The 25,088-nt window shown below is 44.5% G+C and overlaps 1 protein-coding gene across 3 annotated transcripts in view; it reads right to left on the bottom strand.

The window, feature by feature from the left end:
* Positions 1–7,267: 7,267 nt before the first annotated feature.
* The window catches only part of DCAF7 (DDB1 and CUL4 associated factor 7), a 29,487-nt gene continuing 11,666 nt past the window's right edge, over positions 7,268–25,088 (bottom strand). Inside the window, exons 2-8 of one of the 3 annotated variants that reach the window (XR_010318326.1) lie at positions 23,438–23,596; positions 22,601–22,712; positions 22,059–22,177; positions 18,635–18,844; positions 17,283–17,400; positions 11,969–12,206; positions 7,268–7,343 (exon numbers count right to left, since the gene is read on the bottom strand). Coding sequence is in view for 1 of the 3 variants with exons in the window: in XM_003414322.4 (XP_003414370.1) it covers positions 12,034–12,206; positions 17,283–17,400; positions 18,635–18,844; positions 22,059–22,177; positions 22,601–22,712; positions 23,438–23,596 (891 nt within the window). In the remaining 2 variants the exon portion in view is untranslated. Of the gene's footprint in view, positions 12,207–17,282; positions 17,401–18,634; positions 18,845–22,058; positions 22,178–22,600; positions 22,713–23,437; positions 23,597–25,088 lie in introns of all 3 variants that reach the window. The other 2 variants (XR_010318325.1, XM_003414322.4) reach the window with 2 other exon arrangements.

The raw sequence follows: 25,088 nt of genomic DNA on the forward strand, positions 1-25,088 counted from the left end.
TTTTTTCCCAACTTTGAGCAGGTCCGGAATGATCAATGCTTTGTTGTTGTTTCAATGGGATATGCAGTTCAATCTCCTCGTTTTACAGGTAAAGAAAAGAAACTGCTGCCCAGAGATGTGATTTGTCCCCCATTTGCCTAATCATTTAGTCTCTGAACTTTTTCTTCCCTATCTCTAAATAAGGATGCTACTGCTTATTTCACCAACACAGGAGGATTGAAAATACAAAATAAGTCCTTGGCACTTTAAAGTAATAAAGTCTTGTCTAAATGGCAGTATAGTGATTAAGTCCCCAAATGCAAAAGATGGCTTGAGGCACATTTGAGTGAGACACCCCATTCAGGAGAGGGAGGATGATCAGAAAAGCATTCTGTTTTAATGTTGTTTTCTTTTACATATTGATGTCTCTGTTTCGCTATTTTCAGTGTTCTAGCTTTATTTTTGTGACTTCCCTGTCTGAGTTGATACCTGGTTGTTCAGTCCTGTGTTCTGGTCTTGGGTAACAACTGATTCTCTAACTGGAGGACTCTCTTCAGTCTTTCTTTTTTTCTTTCTTCCTTCCTTGCTTTCATCTCTTTAGTATTTCTTGTAATTTTGGTTTGGTTTTTACAAATTTATTTAACTTCTGTTTTGTCTGGTAATGCCCTAATTTCACCATCATATTTGAGAGACAGCTTTGTTGGATATATAATTCTTGGCTGGCAATTTTTTTCTTCAAGGCTGTATATATGTCATCCCATTGCCTTCTTGCCTGCATGGTTTCTACTGAGTAGCAGAGCTTAGTCTTACTGACTCTCCTTTGTAGATGACTTGTCATTTATCCCTAGCTGCTCTTAAAATTCTCTCTTTACCTTTGGTTTTGGCAAGTTTAGTTTTAATATGTCTTCTTGACTTTCTTTTGGGATCTACTCCATGTGGGGTTCAATGAGCTTCTTGGATAAATACTGGCTCATCTTTCACAGTATCAGAGAAGTTTTCTGCCAACAAATCTTCAACAATTCTATTTTCCGTTATCCCCACCTGTTCTGGTACTCCAATCACTCGTAAGTCATTCCTCTTGATAGAGTCCCACATAATTCTTAGGGTTTCTTCATTTTTTTTAATTCTTTAACCTGATTTTTTGTCATATAGATTGGTGTCAAGTGCTTTATCTTCAGTCTCACTAATTCTGACTTCCATTGCCTCAATTCTGCTCCTATGACTTTCTATTGAGTTGTCTAATTCTGCAATTTTGTTGTTAATCTTTTGCTGTCTCTCTATGGATTCTTGCAGCCTGTTAAACTTGTCATTATGCTCTTGTATAACCTTGTTAAGTTCCTCTGTTGCTTTGTCTGTGTGTTCCTTGGCTTGGTCAGCGTTTTGCCTGATCTCCTTCCTGATCTCTTGAAGAGCTCTGTATATTAATCTTTGGAATTTTACCTCCAAGATCTTATCTTCCTCCAGGAGGTCTCTTAGTTCTTTCTTTTGGTTGCCTGCTGAATCCATCATGGTCTGCCTCTTTATGTGATTTGATATTGACTGTCTCTGAGCCATCAATAAGTTATTATATTTATTTATTTTATGTTTGCTTACTGTGTCCTAGCTTCTTGTTTTGTTTTGATATGCCCGAATAGGCTGGTCATGTGAGCTACTTTGATTATTGGCATCTTTGAAGCTCTCATGTCCTGTCACCAGGTGGTTAGAGCTACTACTAGGTATGTGAGCTCAGGAGTCCACTTACTTTTCTTGTGTGGATTCAGCTCAGGCACCCAAGTCGCTGGTCACCGAATGTATGGTGCAGGCTCTCACCTACAGTCCTAGACAGGCAGGGCTATGTAGCAGTGATTGGGGCAGGCATAGGTATCTGGCTGCTGTAGAGGATTATGTGCTGAGCAAGGTAGGGGGCTGATGGCTGCCCCTGAGTGCCTGGGTGGAAGGCAGCCTGTCCCCAAGAATGCATAGGTAGATGGGTTTTGCAGCCGGACTTTGGGCACCCAGTGCTGTTGGCTGTAAGGACTGGGAGGCATCACCTATTCTTGGATCCCTGTCCAGGGTGGCTAGGTGGAGTAGGTGGAGCCACCAGTCCTCAAGCTCTTGATGTGGGTAGGTGAGGACCCTGCATAATGTGTAGGTCAGTGTCAAATGTCACAGATCTGCCACTCCACCTTAGCTATTGCAGTTGAAAATAGGCTTCAGGTATATTCCCTGTTGTACTATGCCGATGAGGGCCTACGCTGTTGAAATGGACCCACACAGGTTTAGGCAGGGTCGAAAGTCTGTAGGCCCCTTGTGCCTGTGCCTAGGCAAAAGGGTTGTGCCTACCCTGAAGTCCCAGTTTAGGGGAGCTGGTAAATTATTTTTTCCTGTTTGTTACTTGTATGTTAATTTGTTCCCTCTCCAAAACTGGGAGAATGGCTCAGGCATGCAAGGGGGTCCCGCTTCCAGCCCAAAGGGTGCGGCAATCACTGAAGCTGGACCAGGACCACAGCAGGTGGGAAGGAGGTGGGTAAATGGGAGAGAGGTACTTCCCAGAGGGGGAACATTTTTTTTTGATCCCGCCTAGTAGGTTAGATACTTGCACTTAACTTTCACAGATCTAGCACTGCTTTCCCCTGGTTCTGCAGGGTTGTGCAGACTCTGCTGCTGGTTTCTCCCAGTGTGGAAAACACGTCCCTAGCACTACTGCTTGCCTCAGCCTGCGCATGCCGGCCAGGTCAGGTCTGGCAAATCCTCACTGCTTCTCTACTGTCTCTCCCTCCCCCTGCTGCTCAGTCTGACTCCTTGACTTTGTCTTTGATGTTCAGGGCTCCTAGATTGTCATATATAATCAATTCACTTGTTTTTTGGGGTCTTTGTTGTAAGAGGGACCACAAGAAGTATCTGAGTACTCCACCATCTTGGCCCCACCTCAGAATCAGAAGAGCATTCTGTAGCCAACTAAATTTCCCTCTCCATTTTCCTCTGCTCTCCCCAAAGAGAAAATGAGGTCATCAGCAAGAGAAGATGGAGAAGAAATAAAGTGGCAGCTGCTGAAAAACTTCCCGGTGGCTCCCCATGCTGATGAAATTAAATCCAAACTACTTGCTGTGTTAGGTGGGGAAGCAGGACAGTGTGAAGCTTGAACTCATGGCCTCTGGAGTTAGACTGTTGGGCTCAAACCGGGGTTGGCCTACTTACAAGTGTAACCTTGGGCAAGTTCCTTCACTTTCCTATGGTTCAGTTTCCTTCCCTGTAGAATGGCCTTGCAAGGATTAAATGGGACAATGGATGCAAAATACAAGTGCTTATATAAGCACTTCTGTAATCTTGACCTACTCCTTTTCCAGTCTCATGTCTGAACACTATACTCCATTTGGAAGAAGCTACACACTATACTCTGAGTATGTGTTCTCTATCATCTCTTTGCCTTTAAGCTGTTCTCCCTGCTGAAATTTTTACCATGCTTCAAGACCCAATTCAACTGTCACCTCCTTGGTGAAGCATTCTGAGTCCTTTGAATGTTTAGTTCTAACTAGTAGTTCACTTTTGAAATATTTATTATTAATTTTTCCCTTCTTTTATCCAGGCTACTTAAAACGACACGATGGCACTAGTTTTTTTTTTTTTTTTTTACTTAGTGATGAGTCCAGCACTCCTCTCCTGTACTTTGCAGATTAGAAACACCTGATTCCCCCTAGTACTTCTCCCAATTCCTATACTGATGTCAAACCTGTATCTTTGCTAGTCTCTTTTCCACCTTACATCACCTGGCTAATTTGTTTTTCCTACAAGATTCAGCTCAGGCATCATTTCCCATCAGAGGGAAACATCAAGTTCTCCGATTGGGCTCATAGGCTCTATTCTGTGCTCACATAGCCCTTCCTGTATGTCTGTACACTAGCACTTACCTTTTTCTATCAAAATGTTTGTCTGTCCCAGTCATGATACTAACTTCTTTTTGGCAATTACCAATAATGCTCCTATAAACATTCAAATACAAACTTTTGTATGCACATGCATTTCCATTTCTCTCGGGTATATTCCTAGGAGCAAAATTGCTGGGCCATATGGTAACTCTGGAGTCCTGGTGGCACAGTGGTTAAGAGCTTGGCTGCTAACAAAAAGGTCGAAAGTTTGAATTCACCAGCCGCTCCTTGGAAACCCCGTGGGGGAGTTCCATTCTGTCCTGTAGGGTCACTATAAGTTGGAATTGACTCGAAGGCAACAGGTTTGGGTTTTGTTTTTATGGTAACTCTGTGTTTAAACCTTTGAGGAACTGATAGTTTTCCAAAGTGGCTGCATCATTTTAAATCCCCACCTGCGGTGTGTGAGGAGTCCAATTTCTCCACATCCTCACCAACACGTTATTTCTTTTTGATTATAGCTGTTGCCATTGTAATAGGTGTGAAGCGGTATCTCATTGTGGTTTTGGCTTGTATTTCCCTAATGACTGATGATCTTGAGCAACTTATCATGTGCTTACTAGTCATCCATATATACTTCTTATAATTTAAAAATATAGTTTAAAATAAATGCTACTTTGAAAAGCAAGAAGCAAATTAATGGAATTTATAATCACAAATAAATGTAGAGGCCAAAACAAGGTTTGAGTTTGTCCTACCCCAATCAGCCTGAACTCACCAGGGGCAAACGTGTAGTCCAAAAAAGTCAGGCTTATTGACTCACTGTGACAAGGAGGACTGCGCATCAGAGGGCAGTGGGTATCTCACCCAAACAACGGGAAAAGTAGATACTATAGGATTTGGGAGAAGGATGGAGGTTAGGGGAAATATAAATAAAATAGAGTTTTGATAGGCTCAAAGGAATACAGACCTGTATGAAAAAGGGGTCACTATCTGATTTGTGAAGTGGACCCATGGTTCGGTTCCTCGGAAAATACTAAGTTAAATGTGGAATGTTTTCAGAACCCTTTACCGGAAGCTCTTTGCCTAGGTTGGAAATCAAGGCTGCTTCCATTTGTCACTGTGCTTGAGATCCTCCAAGCAAGAGTGTAATGCTTCACTTGAAAGATTAGATAGGAACCTTAGTGGGCAGTGAGTTGATATTAATGCAGGAGGAACAACTCAGAAAAGGAGGGCGAGAATGGTTGCACAGTTCAAAGAATGTAATTAATGTCACAGAATTGTATGTGTAGAAACTGTTGGTGTATGTTTTTGCTGTGTGTATTCTCAACAATAAAATGAAAAAATTTTAAAGAGAGTGTAATGTTTCATTCTTACTGATGTAATTTTGAACAGTACTTTCTGGAGCCTATGAGTTTAGAGAACAAAGTTTCTTAGTGAGTGAAGGAAAAAGTCATCACTCAGAGAAAGGGGTTATTATGGCACTTTACAGCTCAGTATATCCTTGGGAGAAATATTGTTGCCTGTTAACTCTGCAGCTGGTTTTGTGGCTATTTATCTGTGATGAATGGCGGGGTAGCTTCTCACCTTCTCAGTCTAATATTTTCTTTCCCAAAATAAATTCACAGGAGCTTCAACCATCTCTAGAGGCCTGGTTGTCAGGATCATCAAAATCACTTAAAAACTAACAACAGGACTTGGGGGCTAAAGACTGACTGAAGGTATCATTTTATAAGGCTTAACCATGTGTTGTCCATACTAACAGTCCTCAGTGAATGGGATGACACTCATTATTCCAGATACTCTGTTAATTTGTGGTATGGTGAAACATTGCTATTTATTTCCTTTTCCCAGGCACACAGGAAGCCCACAATTCTTGACCTTCCTTGCAGTTAGGTTGGAACTACGTGACTAAGCTTGGCAGATAGGAGCAGAGTGAGTAAACCACTTCCAGGCCTAGCCTCAAAAATATCTCTCTCCTCTCCAAAGCAACCTTGGAGGCCACGTGTCCTGGAAGGAATAGCTACAATACGGAGGAGGGCTGACCAACTTCCAGAGGGCTTTGTGTAGGCAACAAATGAACTTTTATCACGTTGAGTCCTCTCAGATTTGGGGGCTCATTTGTTACTGCAGCATAATCTCGCCTTCTGGGTGAACGCAGTCAGTACCAATCTCCCAGCTTTCCCCTTACATACCAGAGAGCAGGAGTCATGTATTTCTCATAGAATACAAGTGGTCAGACCATACACCACTGTCCCAACAAAGGTATCAGGTGCTTATTTTGCCACCTGAAGTTTAAACTCTCATAAAGTTCTCGCTTCTCTTCACAGCCCCTGTGCCACCGCCAGCTCCACGGCCCCCTGACACAATGGTAGGCACTTGCTAAATACTGGCTAACCGAACCAATCACAATTTGCCTTCCTTTTCTTAAAATGGCTCAACAAGAGCAAAGCATAAGAATAAACATAAATGGTGGCAGTATTCCATTTAGGACCCACAGCATTTGAATAGCAGCAGGGATAGGGACTCCTTCCCCACCCTACCATTTCAGGCATAGGTTTAGGGAACTGGCTTAGACTTGGAAACTTCTAGTAAGATAGCGGCCCAGTATCCAAACCCAAAGATCTGGGAGTTATCATTTTTTTATCACCCTTCACAGTCAAGAGATTATCAAATCTTGATTATTCTCTCTCTTACTTAAATCTCTTCCATTTTGCCCTGTCTTCTCCATCCCTGCTGCTCTTGCCTTGATTTAAGCTTTTATCTTCTCTCACCTTGACTATCATAATAGGTAAATTGATTCCTGTCTTAACCCCTTTCAGAAGCACTTTCTTCACTGCCTATCTTTCGATACTGATCATGATTTCCCTCTATGTAAATTCTCCTGTCTTAGACCCTCCCTGATCTGGCTCCAGTTTACTTCCCTAGGCGTATTTCCCACCACTCCTCCACAAAACATACCACCATGTTGTTCTTGCTTCTATAAGTCTGTACATGGATATTCTCTCTGCCTTAAATGCCACTCCCTATTCCAGGGAACTCCTACTCAGCCTTCAAAACCCACCTAAAGCATCCTTCATCTTATGAAGCATTCCCTGGCCCTCTTGGGAGCCACCCAGGTAGAGGTGATCGCCCTTTCTTCAGGGCCACTGCCATGTCTGAACATGCCCCTACTATTGCACGCACTGCCAGCATTTGTGTGAATGTCTCCTCTGCTAGACTACGAGCAACCATGGCCCCTGGGACAGAGCAGGTGCTCTGGGTTAACCGAATAACAAGTGAATGCTCCAACAGGAGAGGAGAAGCAATGAATCAGGCTGTCAGATGACTGTGAAGGGCAAGGGGAGTGCCTAATCAATCCAGCCAGTGATGAACAAAGAGTTTCTGACTCTGGTATGTGACCACAGTGGCAGAATGGGAAGAACTGAATTCATCACAAGAAGAAATTCAGTCAATTTATAATGTTCAAGTTTTATTACAAAGTATGACGGGCAGAAAATACGGTACTTCTTATACAGGAGGCTGAAACAGAATGAAAGGGTGAAAATTAGGTTTCACGTTCTCGGGAAGCAAGAAATCAAGTCATAGACCTAACAACACTCCACTTTCAGGTGCCTCTGAAGTAGCCTTCAATGGAGACTCCCATCGTGGTTTCACAGCACAGCATTCAAATTTTATTACAAGCCCTGTCTGTGTACAATCAGTCCTGCGAAAATAATATTTAAAAAAGAAAAACGGTTACAGTATAGTTGTGCAAGGGGCAGCTCCCTTTCCACCTGAACATAGGGTGCCATAAAACCTATAGTAAGAGCATGAAAGTTTAAATATTTAACAAGAAAGTAAGTTCAGACACACCAGATTAAAAGGGACAGAATTTGATTGGCTGGAGCTTAACATTTCAGAGAACAAGAAATGTCCATTTTCTACACAGGGGTTTATACAATCATGCTACAAAGTCACACTCAGGAGAATGGGGAGGGAAAGTCATGACAGAGCAGGTCATAAAAGACAAGACCCAAAGCAAACGATTCATACTTGATGAAAGCAATTCAGAGCGTCAAGCTCAGCAAGTTTCATATCACACTGTACACCATGAGCAACCCAAGGTGAGGGCATTTCTTTTAAATAGTAGCTATCGCAAGTTCATATATTCACCAGGTTGTCCCAAGGAGGGTGCATGTTCCAGCTGTTATACAGACTGCCAACATCTTTCTTCTTGAGTTCTTATTTGTTTCTGGTTTGAGACACCAGTCCAAGCCTCTCTGGAAAGGCACCTGCATGTTACCATATTTTAAAAACAGCATCCAGAAAGTAGCCTGAGAGGACCTGGCCCATCCCGTGTGGCCACACATTTGACTTTTACCATTAGCAGCAATGACAACTGGGGGAGGAAAAGGGGGTGCAGGTGGGAGAGGTGGGTAAGGCTCTGTGACGTAAGATACTCTCAGCAGCTGGCCCAGCCAGTAGAGAAGATAGCTCTCTGGGAGCCTGGCCAGGGTTCACGATGACTTTGCTCTGCTCAGGTTTTCTCCCAGGGAAAACTCAATTTAAGTGCCAAGCACAGCCCTCCTTCCTAAACCTGGAGTGCAGAGACAGCGCAAAGTCTGCTTCAAGACCTCGACTTCAATGGCCTCCCCTACCCCAGGCTTCCATATTCTCAGACTGAGGAAGGTAGAGGGGTGACACTGGGTTGGTCCTCCCATGTTTGGTGAACGCTGCAGCTCCTACATGTCTTTACAACCTAGGGACTCAAGCCCCAGGTTACAGTGGGGAGAGAGTTCTACATTACAAAGGGAGCAAGAAGCTAAGCGGAAAAGAAGAGAAGAGAAAAAGGAGAAGGAGAAAGTCAGCACGGCCATTTACAACCTCTACCGCTTCAATATAAACCTACAACCAAGAAGGGCCATCGTCTGGGATGGCCATGGGACTCCAAAAGCCTACAGAATTTTACCAAACATCACCTACAGCTACACTGCTGCAGGAAGGGGATCCCTCTGCCCCCAGCTGTTGTCCAATCCCTAGTTACCTAGCATCATGGATGCCCAGTTAACGGTCCAAGAAGGCTGGTCCAGGCTGACGGCAGTCTTGCTTCACAGCTAGGCAATGGCAAGTCTGAATGCTTCCTTGCCTCAGACCTTTACTGCCCTCTAATAGTCCTCCTTTGAGCTAAAGAAACACCACTGATCTTCTCCTACATCTTAAAATCTCCTCCTAAAAATCAGGCCATAACTACCACCAAAATCTTGTAGGATTCTCTCTTTTTTTCTGGTTCTTCCCAAATCTTAGTCAGCTTTCCAGAAGCTAACCCTGGTTCTGATGAGAAATTCTCACCTAGGTATCAAGTATCTTGCCTCTTCAATTCCTAACTGGAGGGCAATTCCTCCCTGGAAGGAGAGGGTTAAACTCTCCTGAGTGTAGAGACTCAGGGCCCCTGAATGACTCATTCCCACTCACCAGCTCTCTGACAGCAGAGACCTGAGGCCTCATTTACTCAGTACCTCCACTTCTCCTCAGAGCAGACCAAGAAAACAGAAAGGTAGCTCTAGACCAAGAGTAGGTCAAAGGGCCACCACCAGCTGAGCCAGAGCCCAGAGGTGTCACTGTGGGTGTTCCTCGCAAAGTCCTAACAGCTGTTCTCCTCACACCGAGGATCCAGAGCCTCCCGTTCATTCTGTCAATTTGACAAGAGAAAAACCTGCTTTGAAAACTGCAATAGATCTGTGCTTCTTGGAGCATGGCTGACTAAGAGGCTTCCTAAATCCTGAAACCACAGAAATCACATCCTCAGTCATGAAGCCACCTGGTCTGTGGAGCAGATGGAGAGTAAGGGGGTAGGGCTTCCAAATACCAGCAAATGGGAGTATCTGTGTCTGCTTAGGGAGGCCCCAGGTGGGATGGCAGAAGGAGGACCAGGCTGCAAGGATGACAGGGCTGGGAGGCCACAGGGCAAGGAAAAAAAACTTGCCGGTTTTCAGGGTAAATAGCTACCTTATCAAATATATTCTAATTACTATTATTGACTACTTCTTTCCCCCCAGGTTGTTTTTGGGTTCCAGTTGACAAATCTCACCATTCAGACCAGGTTTAAGTGCAGATCAGGACAGGAACCTCAACTCAGAACTTGGCAGAGTCAAGTGCTGCCTTGGCAGGACCAGACCCTTCCACTGCTCTGCCCACCATGTCAGACCCTTTTCCACAGGAAGGAACGCACAGCCCCCGAGAGCAAGCAACTATCAAGTGAGACTTGCTACCCTTTCGAATGGACCCTGTAACAACGATCAAAAACAACTAGAAGCAGAGGAGGGTGCTGACAAAGAATTGCTCGCTTTACGTCTCCAAATGACCCTGCGTAAGTCCAGAGGTCAAGGAGGATGGTCCCAACATCAGAATCCCAACATCAGAACAAGAAAGTTAAAAGGTAGAAGGAAAAGCACCCTGACTGAAAAAAAGAGCCTATTTCTTTAGAACAAGCCCCCGTGTGGTAAAGCAAAGAGCTATGACGTTTAAGATACAAATACATCTGCTTCTGAAAAGGAAGAGTCAACCAAAACAGTCTAAGGGCCCAGAAGAATGAGGTGAAGTGTTTTGTTTCTCAAGAGCTGCTGAGAGCCTAAGTGGACAAAACCATCAGCTTTAGTGCCTGCTACTCTCCTTAGCTCGGATAAGCAGCTTAGAGGGTCTCAGACACCTCTAAGAACTTGGCAGAGCCAAGAAAACTACCACCCCTCCCCACCACCCCACAGTGCTTCCCAGGCTGCCCCAAGGACTGACCCAACAGGAGAATCACACACAAGCCTCCTCCAAGCAACTCATTCACATAACGGAAACAGACACCTGCGGCCTATACATCAACACAGACAATTGCAGCCTAGAAGGCCGATACTGCTCAGAACCTAAATGGTGGGTGGGGGGAGGGGGTTGACGGTGTAGGCGGAGCCCTTAACTGACTGACCCCCCGGCCTAAGATTCTTTTCTAGCTACCTATTCACCTGGTGGTCTGGGATCATCACAGCTGATGAGCCCACTCCTTACAAGAGCTGAGTCTCCCACACTCTATAATGGGGATCTTGTTCAAAGTTAAAAGTACAGACTGTTCCTCTCAAGCAGGACTCTCACCTCAGAGCACTCTGTCCATAGAGTGGCCTGTATTCCACAAATCAAGTCACAGTAAATGAAACTAAGGGAAAGGGCTAACTTCAGCTTATAGATCGTTTTTGCCAATCATTCAGAAGAGGAAATGGAATGGCCTAGGGCTTACGGTTTGAGTGAAAAACAAACTGTGAAACTACATACTGAAAGCATGCTCCAAGCCCAGCTTTCCTGAAGCTATTCCTCTCTAAAGACGAACTCCAAGCAGCTGGTCTACCTCAGCTCTAACACGCTCCCAAGGGGTTGGACAGAGGTATTTCAGGGTGTAACAGAAGGCATCCCTACATCTATTTTGGAGCCCAGAATGCCCTTGAGAAGAGCCAGGATGAGAAAAGTTGTGAGGAGTAGGCCGACTTCAGAGCACCAAGGCGGTTTGGGACTCCCAGTCAGGTACAAACCACTCAGGCAGTGATTCAAGAAGGCAAACTGCTCATGGGGTCAGGGCCCAGTGCCAGCTCCAGGCACCAAGGGAAGAGAAGAGGGTGCCAGTAGGGAGAAATATGAAACAAAGGAAGAAACCAGGGAGAGTAAAACTCTTTTCATAAAAAAATTAGCTTGGTAGATAAAAAATATACAAAGTTGAAATTTGTTAAAGACACTGATAGCAGGAGGAAAGACAACTTCATACTTGGTATTTGTTCCCACTTTAAGTGCTGACATGGATGAGGACAAGGACAGGACATGGGTTGCTGCCTTGGGCAGCAGACAGACAGTGACATATAGGGCAGATGAAGACAAACATAGCCAGTGCCTCTGATGCTCGTGAACACAACAGCTGACAAACAAACACACAGATTTTTAATTGAGAAACCAAAGGAGAAGAGGAAAGGAAAGATATCTTAAAACTCAGCCTTGGGGCTGAGGAGGTTCCACACAGCACTGAGTCCAGCCCAGAGAGTGATGGGGTGACTGGCCAGGAACTCCTAGAACAGCTTCTGGTAACAGTGGGTGCAAAGCTACGAAAGACATACTGGCCACTGGAAACATTTTCTTCTTACTTTGGGGGTGGAACAGAGGTGGGAAACACACGAGCCCCTGCCTCATGGGCCTGGTGCCACCAGCACTACACTCTGAGGATCTCCAGGCAGTTGTTGTAGCAGATGGCAATCCAGTCAGGCTGTGTTGATGCCCACTGCACGTTGTTAATCTCTCCTTCAGCTGTGTAGGCCAGGATAGGGTCCTCGATGGCCCGCGGCATTTGCTGGATGTCCCAGATAAGAGCCTGATGGTCATCCGCTAGGGACAAAGAAGACCAGCAAGCAAGGTCACAACTCAGGCAGTGAGGATAATGATCTTGTATTTGGGGAGTGAGTCACAGTTTATGAAGCATTTGTTCACCAAAACCCCTGTGAGGGAGGTTTTATTTTAAGTTCCCATTTATAGATGAGGAACCCGGGGTTTGGAAATGTTCAGGCAATTGTCCAAAACCACACAGCCATGCAGCTAGTGAGGGGCAGACCCAGGACTCACGTTTCAGGGTCCCATTCACTGCACCAGGGCTATGATGGTCCAATAGGATGTAGGTGGGCCACTCGCCTCTAAGTTATGCATCAGCAAAGGACCATGGGATAAAAACAATCCCCAGTTGCAGCCACTTACGACGCTTGAGTAGTTAAAGACCTCTCCCTTATGAGCCAATATTTAATGTGTGGTTTGTTTTCTTTTTCCTGTTTTATAGACATTTATTCTTCAATGCAGTGTTATACAGATGACTAAGATCAATAAAGTGCTGTGTGGAAATGTGCTATTAAAAAAATTTTTTTCCCCAAGAAAAGCGGTATAGGAAACACCAGAAGAAAGCTAATCATCTTAAAAATATATATATACATACACATATACACATACATATATACCCACTGCCATTGAGTCGATTCCAACTCATAACGACCTTATGGGACAAAGTAGAACTGCCCCACAGGGTTTCCAAGGAGCGGCAGGTGGATTCAAACTGCTGACCTTTTGGTTAGCAGCCAATCTCTTACCGACTGCACCACCAGGAGTGTGTGTGTGTATATGTCTGTCTGTCTGTCTGTCTGTCTGCGTGCGTGCACGCGCATGCATGCATGTCCCCTACCTGTCTGCCAGTTTGTTGAACTGTGGGCGTTTGTGTGTTGCTGTGATGCTGGAAGCTATAACACCAGTATTCAGATACCAACAGGGTCACCCATAGTGGACAGGTTTCAGCTAAGCTTCCAGACTAAGACAGGCTAGAAAGAAGGATCCAGCAGTCTACTTTTGAAAAGAATTAACCAGTGAAAACCTTATGAATAGCAGCAGAACACTGTCGGATATAGTGCCAGAAGATGAGCCCCTCAGGTTGGAAGGCACTCAAAATACGATTGGGGAAGAGTTGCCTCCTCACAGCACAGATGACCTTAACGACATGGATAGAGTTAAGCTTTTGGGACCTTCATTTGCTGAGGTGGCACAACTCAAAATGAGAAGAAACAGTTGCAAACATCCATTAATAATGGGAACCTGGAATGTACGAAGTATGAATTTAGGAAAATTGGAAATCATCAAAAATGAAATGGAACACATAAAGACTGGTATCTTAGACATCAGTGAGCTGAAATGGACTGATATTGGTCGTATTGAATCAGCAATCATATGGTCTACTATGCTGGGAACGACAACTTGTAAGAGGAATGGCACTGCATTCATCATCAAAAAGAACATTTCAAGAGCTATCCTGAAGTACAACGCTATCAGTGATAGGATAATATCCATGCACCTATAAGGAAGACCAGTTAATATGACTATTTTTCAAATTTACACACCAACCACTAAGGCCAAAGATGAAGAAACTGAAGATCTTTATCAACTTCTGCAATCTGAAATTGACTGAACATGCAGTCAGGATGCACTGATAATTACTGGTGATTGGAATTTGAAAGTTGGAAACAAACAAGAAAGATTGGCAGTTGGAAAATATGGCCTTGGTGATAGAAATGATGCCGGAGATCACCATCACTGAATTTTGCAAGACCAACAACTTCATTGCAAACACCTTTTTCACCAAGATAAATGGCGACTATACATGTGGACCCCCGCTGTCTGTCGGTTTGTCACACTGTGGGGGTGCTGAAAGCACTCACTCATCTATGCCAGGAAATTTGGAAGACAGCTACCTGGACAACCGACCAGAAGAGATCTATATTTACGCCATTCTCAAGAAAGGTGATCCAACTGAATGCGGAAATTATCGAACAATATCATTAATATCACACACAAGCAAAATTTTGCTGAGAATCATTCAAAGGTGGCTGCAGCAGTGTCTTAACAGGGAACTGCCAGAAATTCAGGCTGGATTTAGAAGAGGATGTGGAACCAGGGGTTTCACTGCTGATGTCAGATGGATCCTGGCTGAAAGCAGAGAATACCAGAAGGATGTTTACCTGTGTTTTATTGACTATGCAAAGGTATTCAACTATGTGGATCATAACAAATTATGGATAACATTGTGAAGAATGTGAATTCTAGAACATTCCATCGCACTGGTGAGGAACCTGTACAGAGATCAAGCAGCAGCTGTTCAGACAGAACAAGGGAATACTGCATGGTTTAAAGTTAGGCAGGTGTGCATCAGGGTTATATCCTTTCACCATACCTATTCAATCTGTATGCTGAGCAAATAATCTGAGAAGCTGGACTATATGAAGAAGAATGGGGCATCCGGATTGGAGAAAGACTCATTAACAACCCGCAATATACACATGACGCAACCTTGCTTGCTGAAAATGAAGAGGACTCAAAGCACTTACAGATGAAGATCGAAGACCACACCCTTCAGTACAGATTACACCTCGACACACACACACAAAAAAATCATCTCGACTGGACCAATAAACAAGCAAGATCATGATAGATGGAGAAAAGATTGAGGTTGTCAAGGATTTCATTTTAATTGGATCCACAATCAACATCCATGGAAGCAACAGTCAAGAAATCAAAAGATGCACTGCATTGGGAAAATCTGCTGCAAAAGTCCTCTTTAAAGTGTCGAAAAGCAAAGACATCACCTTGAGGACTAAGGTGCACCTGATCCAAGCCACGGTGTTTTCAATCGCCTCTTATGCATGCGAAAGCTGGACGTGAATAAGGAAGCCTGAAGAAGTACTGACGCCTTTGAATTGCAGTGGTGGTGAAGAATACTGAATACGCTACTGCCAAAAGAAGGAACAAATCTGTCTTGGAAGAAGTACAACCAGTGTGCTCCTCAGAAGCAAGGATGGCGAGACTATGACTCACATACTTTGGACATGTTATCAGGAGGGATCAGTCCTAGAGAAGGACATCATGCTTGGTAAAGTAGAGGGTCAGAGAAAAAGGGGAAGACCCTGAATGAGATGGATTGACACAGTGGCTGCAATAGTGGGCTCAAGCAAAGTAACAATTGTGAGGACAGCACAGGACCGGGCAGTGTTTTCTCCCGTTGTGCACAGGGTCACTATGAGTCGAAACCGACTCGACTGCACCTAACAACATCAACAACAACAACATATATGTATATATACAACAAAGTGAGAACTGTGTTAATATTAGAATCGCAAGACTATGGGTTGTTTCTTTTCTCTAGTTTCAAAATTACCTGTAACGTGGCCATGTTATATTTATAATCAAACTAATAAATCTTAATTTGAAAGAAGAAGAAGAAAAAAAAAAGGCAATAGACCTCAGAGCCACAGTGTCCTCCAATTCACGACCCATCGTGATGTGAAAACCTGTCTCTGATACAAAGCAAATCTGAAAACACTAGACCCTAAAAGGTCAGGCTGATTATGGGCAACACTGGCCTCCTGCCAAGGCTGCACCACCTGGTTAAGACGTGATACCCTCCTTCTGGGACAATCTGTGTCCAGGGAGACCCAGGGAACTGTTTTAAACACTCAGCACCTGGAAAGCACTAAGTTCCTTTTCTTCAATGCTCAACGAAGCACAAGCTTCACCAATATCTCCTTCAACGGAAGTGACAACACAGGTGCAGCACACACCAGCAGTGAGCCAGGCAGAGACAGCTGGCCAGGAGCAGGAAATGTGGCTTCTCTGGGGCCTAGTGAAGCTCTCCGTGAACAATGCTGACGCCTTTCTTTTTTCCCTCTCTCACCCCTCACTATTCACACCCCCAGAAAAAAGGGGCCAGTAACAAAGAAGTCAGACCACAGCCTGAGGCATGGAAGGCCGCACCTAGCTGCTCCTCCATGAAACGTTCAGGCAAGAGCAGAGGGCCCAAAACAAGAAAAGCTTCATGCCTTTCAAATTAATGCTAAAATGGCAGAAAGCTGCCACACTCCATTGCTTCTCTGCTCCATAATGAAGTGGGAGATGAGGACGCTCCTGACTCATGAGAGGGGAAAGTGCGTTGGCGGGAACCTGATGCACTGAAAAAGGAGAACACTATGGGAACAGAGGAGAAGCCCATCTGTGTACCAGACGGTGTGTGCACACACGTGTACACAGAAGAAAAGGACTGGAAGGAGACACACCTGTTGTTAGAGACAGGCGTGATGTGAGAGTGGGACAGGCAGGAGAAAGGGTGACTTTCACCTTCCTATTCTAATCATGGAAACCCTGGTGGCTTACTGGTTAAATACTACGGCTGCTAACCAAAAGGTCAGCGGTTCGAATCCACCAGGCGCTCCTTGGAAACTCTATGGGGCAGTTCTACTCTGACCTATAGGGTCGCTATGAGTCGGAATCGACTCGATGGCAACGGGTTTAGTTTTTTTTTTTTTGGTATTCTAATCATATCTGCATTATTTTAATTTTTAATAAGACAGTATTTCTAGTATAGGAACACAGTGATGACTGGAGTATTTTTAGGGGGCACTCTCTTTGGTTTGGCAAATGTTGAAATGGAAACTACAGATCACATGCCCTTGGCTGGACAGGGCTATGCAAGACCCTTCAAGACATCCAGCGCTCACTGCGCGTTCACTACAGTGAAGCCTGAAAGGGCCCAGAAAGATGTCAATCCTGGCAGTCCCAAAGATTCTTTTATATCCAAGAGGAGCCCTGCCCCATCTTCTTGGATCTGAGCCCCCGTGCCTAGATTTAGGGGACTGTGTGAGGCACTATGTAAACAGTACATGGAGGATGCTCTGATACCCACTGAGGATACAAGGTCTTCTGGAAATCTGGACTGCTTTAATTCCACAAGTGTGGGAAGGCTCTCAATTGAGTTACTTGGTGTAAAGCTCTCAAACCGTCCCACACACACCCACGTGGTTACCATCCTACACACACACCCACGTGGTTACCGTCCCACACACACCCACGTGGTTACCGTCCCACACACACCCACGTGGTTACCTGCAGTACAGATGTGGCAGGATGAATGTGGGGCCCAAGCAATGCCGTTGACACATGCTCGATGGTTGTTTAACCTGGCGACGGGCGTGCAGGGAACTCGGACATCCAGGATCACCACCTGCAGAAATAACAAGCAAAAGGCCCAGGAAACCTCAGTGTGTAACAGAAAAACAAGAAACACAGAACACTAAACATGGAAAATATTTTTTAAAGCATACTTTTCCACTTGTAAAGAATATTAGAGACATGGGATCTTGGTCCCAAAAGTAGCTACAGGGTTGAGGAAAAAGAAAACAGCAAGGACCCAGGCAGTTGACTGTCTGTGAAGCAACACAGGGCCTTCAAGAAGGGAGAAGCAGGAGCAGGTAACAGGAGTATGGATAATCCATTGTGTGGTTTGTCCAAGTCCTCTTAGGTACACGAGTGGCTAAGAGGAGTATGGATAATCCATTCTGTGTTATTATCCAAGTCCTGTTAGGTACACGTGTGGGTAAAGTGAGTTTACATGATCCATTGTGCGTGATTATTCAAGTCCAGGTAGGTACATGTAATAAGAATTCTGTGTGTGCTTAGCTCGGTGATGGCGGCAGTATAGGTGCTGGTGATGGTGGTAGTACATGCTACCCCAAAAGCAGAATATGGTGTGTAAGTGCTGGCTTCACCACAGCAAAGTTAATCACTGCATCACCTCCATCTCCACCCATAATTCACCACTTTTATCAAGTGATGGCTGCAGAGAGACTTGCCATTTCTGTTTGCTAAAGATGGAAGATTCTGTCCAGACTACAGAAGGGGAAACTGCCTGTTCTCTACTCAGAACTGTAAGTAAATATGATTTAGGTCACTCTTTAGATATTGCTTTTTTTGGCTCCAAGTCCAACTCTCCAAGTATTAGAAGTTCTAAACACACAGTCCTTGTTCTAGATCAGGCCTTCTCAATCTTGGTGCTACTGACATTCTGGACTGGATCATTCTTTGTTGCGGGGGGGCTGTCCTGTGTGTTGTAGGATGTTTAGCAGCATCTGCGGCCTCTACCCGTTAGATGCCAATACCCAAACCAAAAACCAAACCCATTGCTGTCGAGTCGATTGTGACTCGTAGCAACCCTATAGGACAGAGTAGAACTGCCCCACACAGTTTCCAAGGAGTGCCTGGTGGATTCGAACTGCTGACCCTTTCGTTAGCTGCCACAGCACTTAACCAAGATGCCAGTGGTCTCCCCTAGCTGTGACAACCAAAAACGTCTCCACATACTGCCAAATGTACCCCATGGAACAAAACTGTCCCTAGTTGAGAACCACCACTCTAGATATATAAGCAGTACCTATGTTAGCCTGAAGGGGAAGGCTCACCTCCATTCCATCCATGGCCATGGTGGCCAGGTAGTTAGGGTCCTGCTTATTCCAGCAGAGACGCAGCAGTGGGTGATGCTGTGGGTCTTCATAAATGATGGTGCTGTGTTCCAGATGGCGGAGGTCAAACATGCGCACGGAGCCATCAGCGCCCACGGAGGCAAACATGTCCCTGCCACCCCCGGCCCGGCTAAATGCAATATCATAGACCTGTGAGTGAATAAGAAGCTCCCGTCAGGTTCAGATTCATCACCTCCTTTCCCTGTAGCAGGAGAATCTGTCAGCTCCAGTTCATCTAAATTCCAGCTAAGGACAGAGAAGGAGGCAAATGAAACCCAAACAGTATTTGTGGGCACTAGAACCCAAGAGCTTTACCATCAGTGTATTTCCAAAGAGTGAAGATTATCCTGCTATAGAAATAGGCAGGATTCTTCCCACATTCCTGCTTTCCAATCTTCTTCCTCCAACCCCTATGATAAAACTAGGACACATGCCCTGCTGACCAACAGAGCACAGGTAATTCTTAGTAAGTATTCTGCCTGCTTAGACAGGCTCAGCAGAAGCCAGAGCTGCGGCTGTCTTCTGCTGTACTACAGGATTGAGACATTTCTCTCCTGGGCTTCAGTGGCTTTCACTTGTGTGCCATCAGAGGCAGGTCCATGACCATGCTAAGGCTGACATCAACAATTTGAGGAAGAGAAGCCCCTCTCCTTCCTCAGTGTTCCTGTGGCCACTTAATAGTAGCCAAGTTGGTTCTGATGTCAAACCTGGACCTGAGACTCATCTGCAAGAAAGGAGCAACAACAGTGTTGAATCATCAGAGGCTGAGGGGTTCCTATATTCACAAATAGGTTTGGCATCATTCTCTTGTCCTAAGACATGTTCTGTTTCTTCAAGTTTGTTTGTAATCAAGTTTGGTTTTGAATTATGTTTTCTGCATTGATTACTTGCTGCAAACACTGTACACCCTTAACACCTATGAGAAAACAGAGGCAGAGAGCTTCAGAAAAAGAAACGGACTGAGAGAGACAAACAAAGCCAGAGCCAGACAAGCAGAGCAGGAGTCAGATGGAAAGAGAAACAAATACTAAACAAAACTTGTCTTCAGGGCCACGGATGACAGCTGATTCTAGGGAGACATGAGTGGAATCCCTTGCTCGATACCATGCCTCCAGCCTTCTTGAGGTTCTGCCCACTCAGGAACACTGCAAATGAGCATCTATTTCTAGTCAACCTTACAAGCTCCTTTTGTTTCTGACTGTAAAGAAATGGCACTGCTCTTTCTATGGTAGAAATCAGGAGGGATCCAAAAGAGCGCTGGGCCTGTCATCACCAAGGTGGCATATAGGCTTGACGAGCCTCAACAGCCAATGCTTTGTTCAGCCCTGGACAACTTCAGTGCTGAGGCATTTTTATCAACATGTGGACCCCACAGTGCCAGGCACCCAATAGTCAGGAAGAGATTATATATGTGACAAACCCATGAATATGTAAATGAGGGGCTTGTAGGACCTCCTAGGAACAGAGATACCACAAGCAGGATCACTAAGTAACAAGATGCCCACGGACGATGAGGCTGAGAGCGTAAAGTCGCCTCAGCTTTAAACGACAGCACCTTCATCTGGGCTTCACTGGTATGTTCCATTGTAAATGAAGGGAAGGGGTAACCTCCAAATAAACTAAACCCTCCACTACAATAATCCGCCAGGCAGCAGAGAGAGCCCCAAACAAGTCTTTACTTTGACAGAGAGGTGGACTAAGGAAAGTCAAAGGCACTAGTGGCACTACTAGTTCTCACAGAGCATCCAGCAACGGGTTCATTTCAAGGCACGGTGGCTGGTCTGGGGCCTGTTTGCTCTGAGATCGTTCCTGGCCCTTGCCCCTGCTCTTCTGTGCATCACAGGAGAGCTGACTCCTCCAATCTGTGTTTGGCAGGGTCCCAGGTCTGTGAGCTGCTTCTGGTTGGGTTCAGCCAGTGGGGGGGACTAATGGGAAACTGGATTGTGGGAGGGAAGGGAGAAGCTAAGGTATTTCTCCTCCCCTTTATCTGTTCCCAGAGCCCTGGTGGTGTAGTGGTTAAGAGCTACAGTGAGTATCACCACTAACCAAAAGGCTGGCAGTTTCACTCTACCAAATGATTCTTGGAAACCCTATGGGGCAGCTACTCTGTCCTACAGAGTCGCTACGAGTTGGAATTGATGGCAATGGTGTTTTTTCTTTTTTGGCTTATCTGTTCCTGAAAGCATCTCTGGCGATGGCTGTGACTCCTCCATGGTTCTAGCTTTTGTCAGGTAAAGCAGCCCTTGAGCTCCCTCTGGCCTACAGGCAGTAGCAGCTTCTGCTGTTCAAAGTAACTGAATTACCTCACTGTTCCCTGTGTGGCTTCTCGGTTTGACCATCATCTGTGTAACCAATACCCTGGATGAAATCCTCTCAGTCTGAAAACTTCGATTAGTTCTTGCTTTCTGGGTTCTTCCAGTTCCTGACAAAGAACTGCAGGCTAAGTTGTCACAGAACTCAAATGTAGCAACCTGTTTCAATTGATGCCAAGAGGGTTTCCAGAAGTTCCTTACTGGTCCTCTCTGCAGGACAAACTCTTCCTCTGACCTTTGGTTTAGCCACAGCCAAGTCCAGTGGTCTTGTAACAGATTCTACCCTTAGGAGTACGTAAAGCCAAAAACAGCCCCTTGCTCAGAGTGATAACCTGGTCACCAACCTCCTACTCTGTGACAACCTCAAGTTCTGACCTAAGGTCAAAACATTTTTTTATCTGTACAAATATTTCATATCCCCAGCTATAAAGGACAAGAGAGAAAAAGAAAAGCAAGTTCTATCTCCAGGAAATCAGAGTACCAGGAACCTGCAATAGCTCTAAGAGAAAAAGACTGCATGACCATTTTCCCAATCACCCAGAAGAATGCTTTCATTTAAACAAAATCACAAATAGCTCCCCTCAGCTCTCTCAATAAACACAGAAGAAACATGGCCATCAAAATAAAACGTGTTAAAAATACAAGGATTAAATGAACATGCTAGAATTTCATAAAACATTTTTAGAGAAAGATTGATGAACTAGGTTTGTCTATCACAAAATTTTCCCTCTTCCTGCCTTCCTGTCCAAAAAACCTAGTATGTTCCAAGACAAGCATTACTCTAAGATTTTTTTTTTTTAATGACACCAGCTCCCAGTTAGCCTATTATTGAAAAACAGCAGTCTCTGGCATGAAAAGAGCAATGGCAGACTACAGAATCAGCTGTTTATATCAGCCAAAACAATGCATTCATTCACAGTGGTGTTCCACTGTTCTGACACATTATTTTTGATTCGTATTATATTATGAAAACAGTGGGAGAAGAGTCTGCCCTCACACACGGAAGGCCCGGAAAGCATGTGAGGAAAGGAGAAAAGGCAGAACATCATTACCTCTTTGTCATGGGCGATCAGCTGGGTCTTCACATGGCCAGACACAAGGTTCACTCGCCCCAGCACCTGCCCTGTCTCCAGACCCCAGATGGTACAAGTTGTATCAATGCTGGAGGTACCTGAAAGCAACCAGTGCGCGTCAGTGGCTGGCGGGAGGGAGGTTCCCATGCAGGCTTCCCTCCTTGTGCCTACTCATCTGTCCAACCCAGGGGGTAACATGCCACAAACACTTCTGAGTGTAGAGAATAGTGTGAGAGCCATAAGAGTAGTCAAGCATTCAATCTGCACCCTAGCACCTTAGACTTTGTGGCTGGAAAGACAAGATGTACACACATGGAAAGGTCAACTCCATATGAGGAATTAACAGCCACTAGGATTTTTTTTTTTTTTTTTAGGATGTTTAGCCTGCTCTTTCCTACTTGGTCCTGTTCTAGGATGATTCTCGTACCTCTGGTCACTGGTTAAAAACTGGCCAAGGTTCTAACTGAGACAATGTGTCATTCCTCCTTCTAACTGGAATGCTTCCTCCCTAATTCCCTTACCTAAAAGATAAGGATCCACCTCATTCCAGTCAAAGGAGGTCAGAGGAGCACAGAAGTCAGAGTTCTTATTATTGTTTAGCAAACATTCCAGCCTGGTCTCTGTTTCACCAACCTGAAGAAACAAGAGTTTTACAAGGTCAGCCAGTCGTAGCCTCACAGAAAGTCTTTAAAGTCCTGTCTAAACAGCATCTTAGTAATATAACACATGGGAGGTGGGGGTGAATAATAAATAATAAATCCCAGAGGAACTCCCCGAATGCTGCTACTTTTTAAACCTTCTCCTCTGCCCAGCTTTGCTTTCCAAATTCCCATCCCCAGATCTTTCTAGAGGAGAGGTCTTCTCACCTCACTCAGCCTGGACCCTACGCACCTTGCTTGGCTGGGCACGACCTCCAGGCTGTAGGAGATGCTGCTGACCATGAGCTCAGCTAAGAGTGGAGGTGAGGCTCCAGGCTCCACTCATGTATTACTAGAATCAGTAGCCCGGCATTTTGTTTAATTTACTCAAAAATACCTTAGCTATAAACAGAAGAGGCCTCCATACCCCACTTCCACAGCAGGCTGTCATCTTTACTTCAGGTTAAATGAGACTCTGGCTTCCAGAGCTGACTCTGTAGCCAGCAGTATGACTTCAAGGAACCCTGGTGAGACTTAGGAGAAGATCTGCTGAGCCAAACAAGGTCAGTGCAGACACACTACCACTTCTTCTCCAGTGCTGCCACAACACAGAAGTACTCACTGCCTCCGACCCCGGTTTATTCAGGAAACCAGGCTGCTAACAACAGGAGACACTGAGAAAGCCCACTGGTCTGGCCGCGAACCATGTTTTCTGCTTACCCTCCACACACGGAGATAGTCGCCACTTGTGGCCAGGAGGTCTGGATAGACGCCTTTTGTGTCAGGGATCCACATGAGCTTTGTGGTGGGGTATGGATGGTCAAAGGTATTTCGGCAAATAAACTCGGAGCTCTCTTCATCTAAACCAACAAGCTGGACCTGTAACACACCAAAGTTGAGCCACATAAACATCTGTTTTCCTGGGGCATTTTCAAATATAGCCGATTCTCATTACTCGTAGTTACACGTAACAACGCCACTGAGAAGACTCAGTTAGTAAATACTGAGCCATTACCCCTAGGAGAAATGCAGAGTTAGGTTCCTGCCAGCCTCTGGTCACAACACTGTCATCAAGCAATCAATACATAACTTTGTTTCATGTGTGTTTCTACTGAAAGATACCTTATTTAATATACATTTCTTACAAATAATTACATGCAGTGGTTCTTTATATTAAAACACTAATCAAGAAGGGTTAAACATTTTCCTAAACCCAGGATAGTATGACCATAAATTTCTTTGGCTTTCAGCCTCACAACAATGCTGTCCACTACGTTTTTTAATCAGTCGTGATCTCATGAGTCCACAAATCTCTTGAGTATCTAGATCTTTACATACACAGTATTTTCTTATGATAAAGTCTAAGTGGACCTGTTAGGTAAGGAGTATGATTCCATTATTTTGTTACTGAAATTAAGGTATCTCTTATGGCTTCTATTACACTTGTTTTCCTAACATCCACTCATGAACATAAAGTTATAAAACACAGTCATCCAGAGTACGCAGTTTATTAGGACAGAGTCAAACTGAGTTACCTTTTATGTATTTCAGTATAAAATTTGAGAACAGATAGCCAAACCGAAGGCTGTCAGGATTTTCTACAGACTTACAGTGCCCTGAACAAAGTGCAAAGTTTCTCTGGAATACTGTAGGGTGTGCCTAATTCTTTTATACATCACCTTTCTACATTAAAATCTGGGTAAAGGACTTCGGGTGGGCCGTGCTTCAACAGATGCTATAGTTAAGAAAGGTGCCAAATAAAATCTCACATATCACAAAAGAATTTTGCTGGCAACTAGAGTCCAGCATATTATGTATTTCTCTGACCTGAAATTCATCTCTTTCTAAAATTGGTTGTTTTTGTCAACATTTCAAGATTACACCATTTATGTAAGAAAGTCTTGCTCCACCTGAATGCTTCAATTATGCAACCTAGTTTCACTTCTCAAATTCTTCATGTGTTTGCACAGACTTAACGTTTTATCCTCAGCCAAATTGACTCTAGTACTTTTGTTTCAAGTTGCCAATCCAGTATTGAAGGGAGTAAGGACTGGTTGTCACTGTTCAATTTTTCATGTGTATACTCAGAATTTTTAAATTTAACAATGAAAGATAATGTAAGCTCTTTGTGAATATTCACATAAAACTAAAAGGTAAAGACTCCCATGACCCTCATCCCCAATTGTACTTGCTGACCCCCAAACCACTGTTTGATGCTCATCTTTCCAAATGTTTCTCCTGTATTTGTATAAATGTGTACATAGGGTTTAAAAAATATATAATATATACACACACAGACATGTGCACGCGCGCGCGCACACACACACACACAGTCTTAATCATCTAGTGCTGCTGTAAAAGAAATACCACA

Source organism: Loxodonta africana, chromosome 18 (genome assembly GCF_030014295.1).
Source record: "Loxodonta africana isolate mLoxAfr1 chromosome 18, mLoxAfr1.hap2, whole genome shotgun sequence".
In the NCBI taxonomy this organism is placed as follows: Eukaryota; Metazoa; Chordata; class Mammalia; order Proboscidea; family Elephantidae; genus Loxodonta; species Loxodonta africana.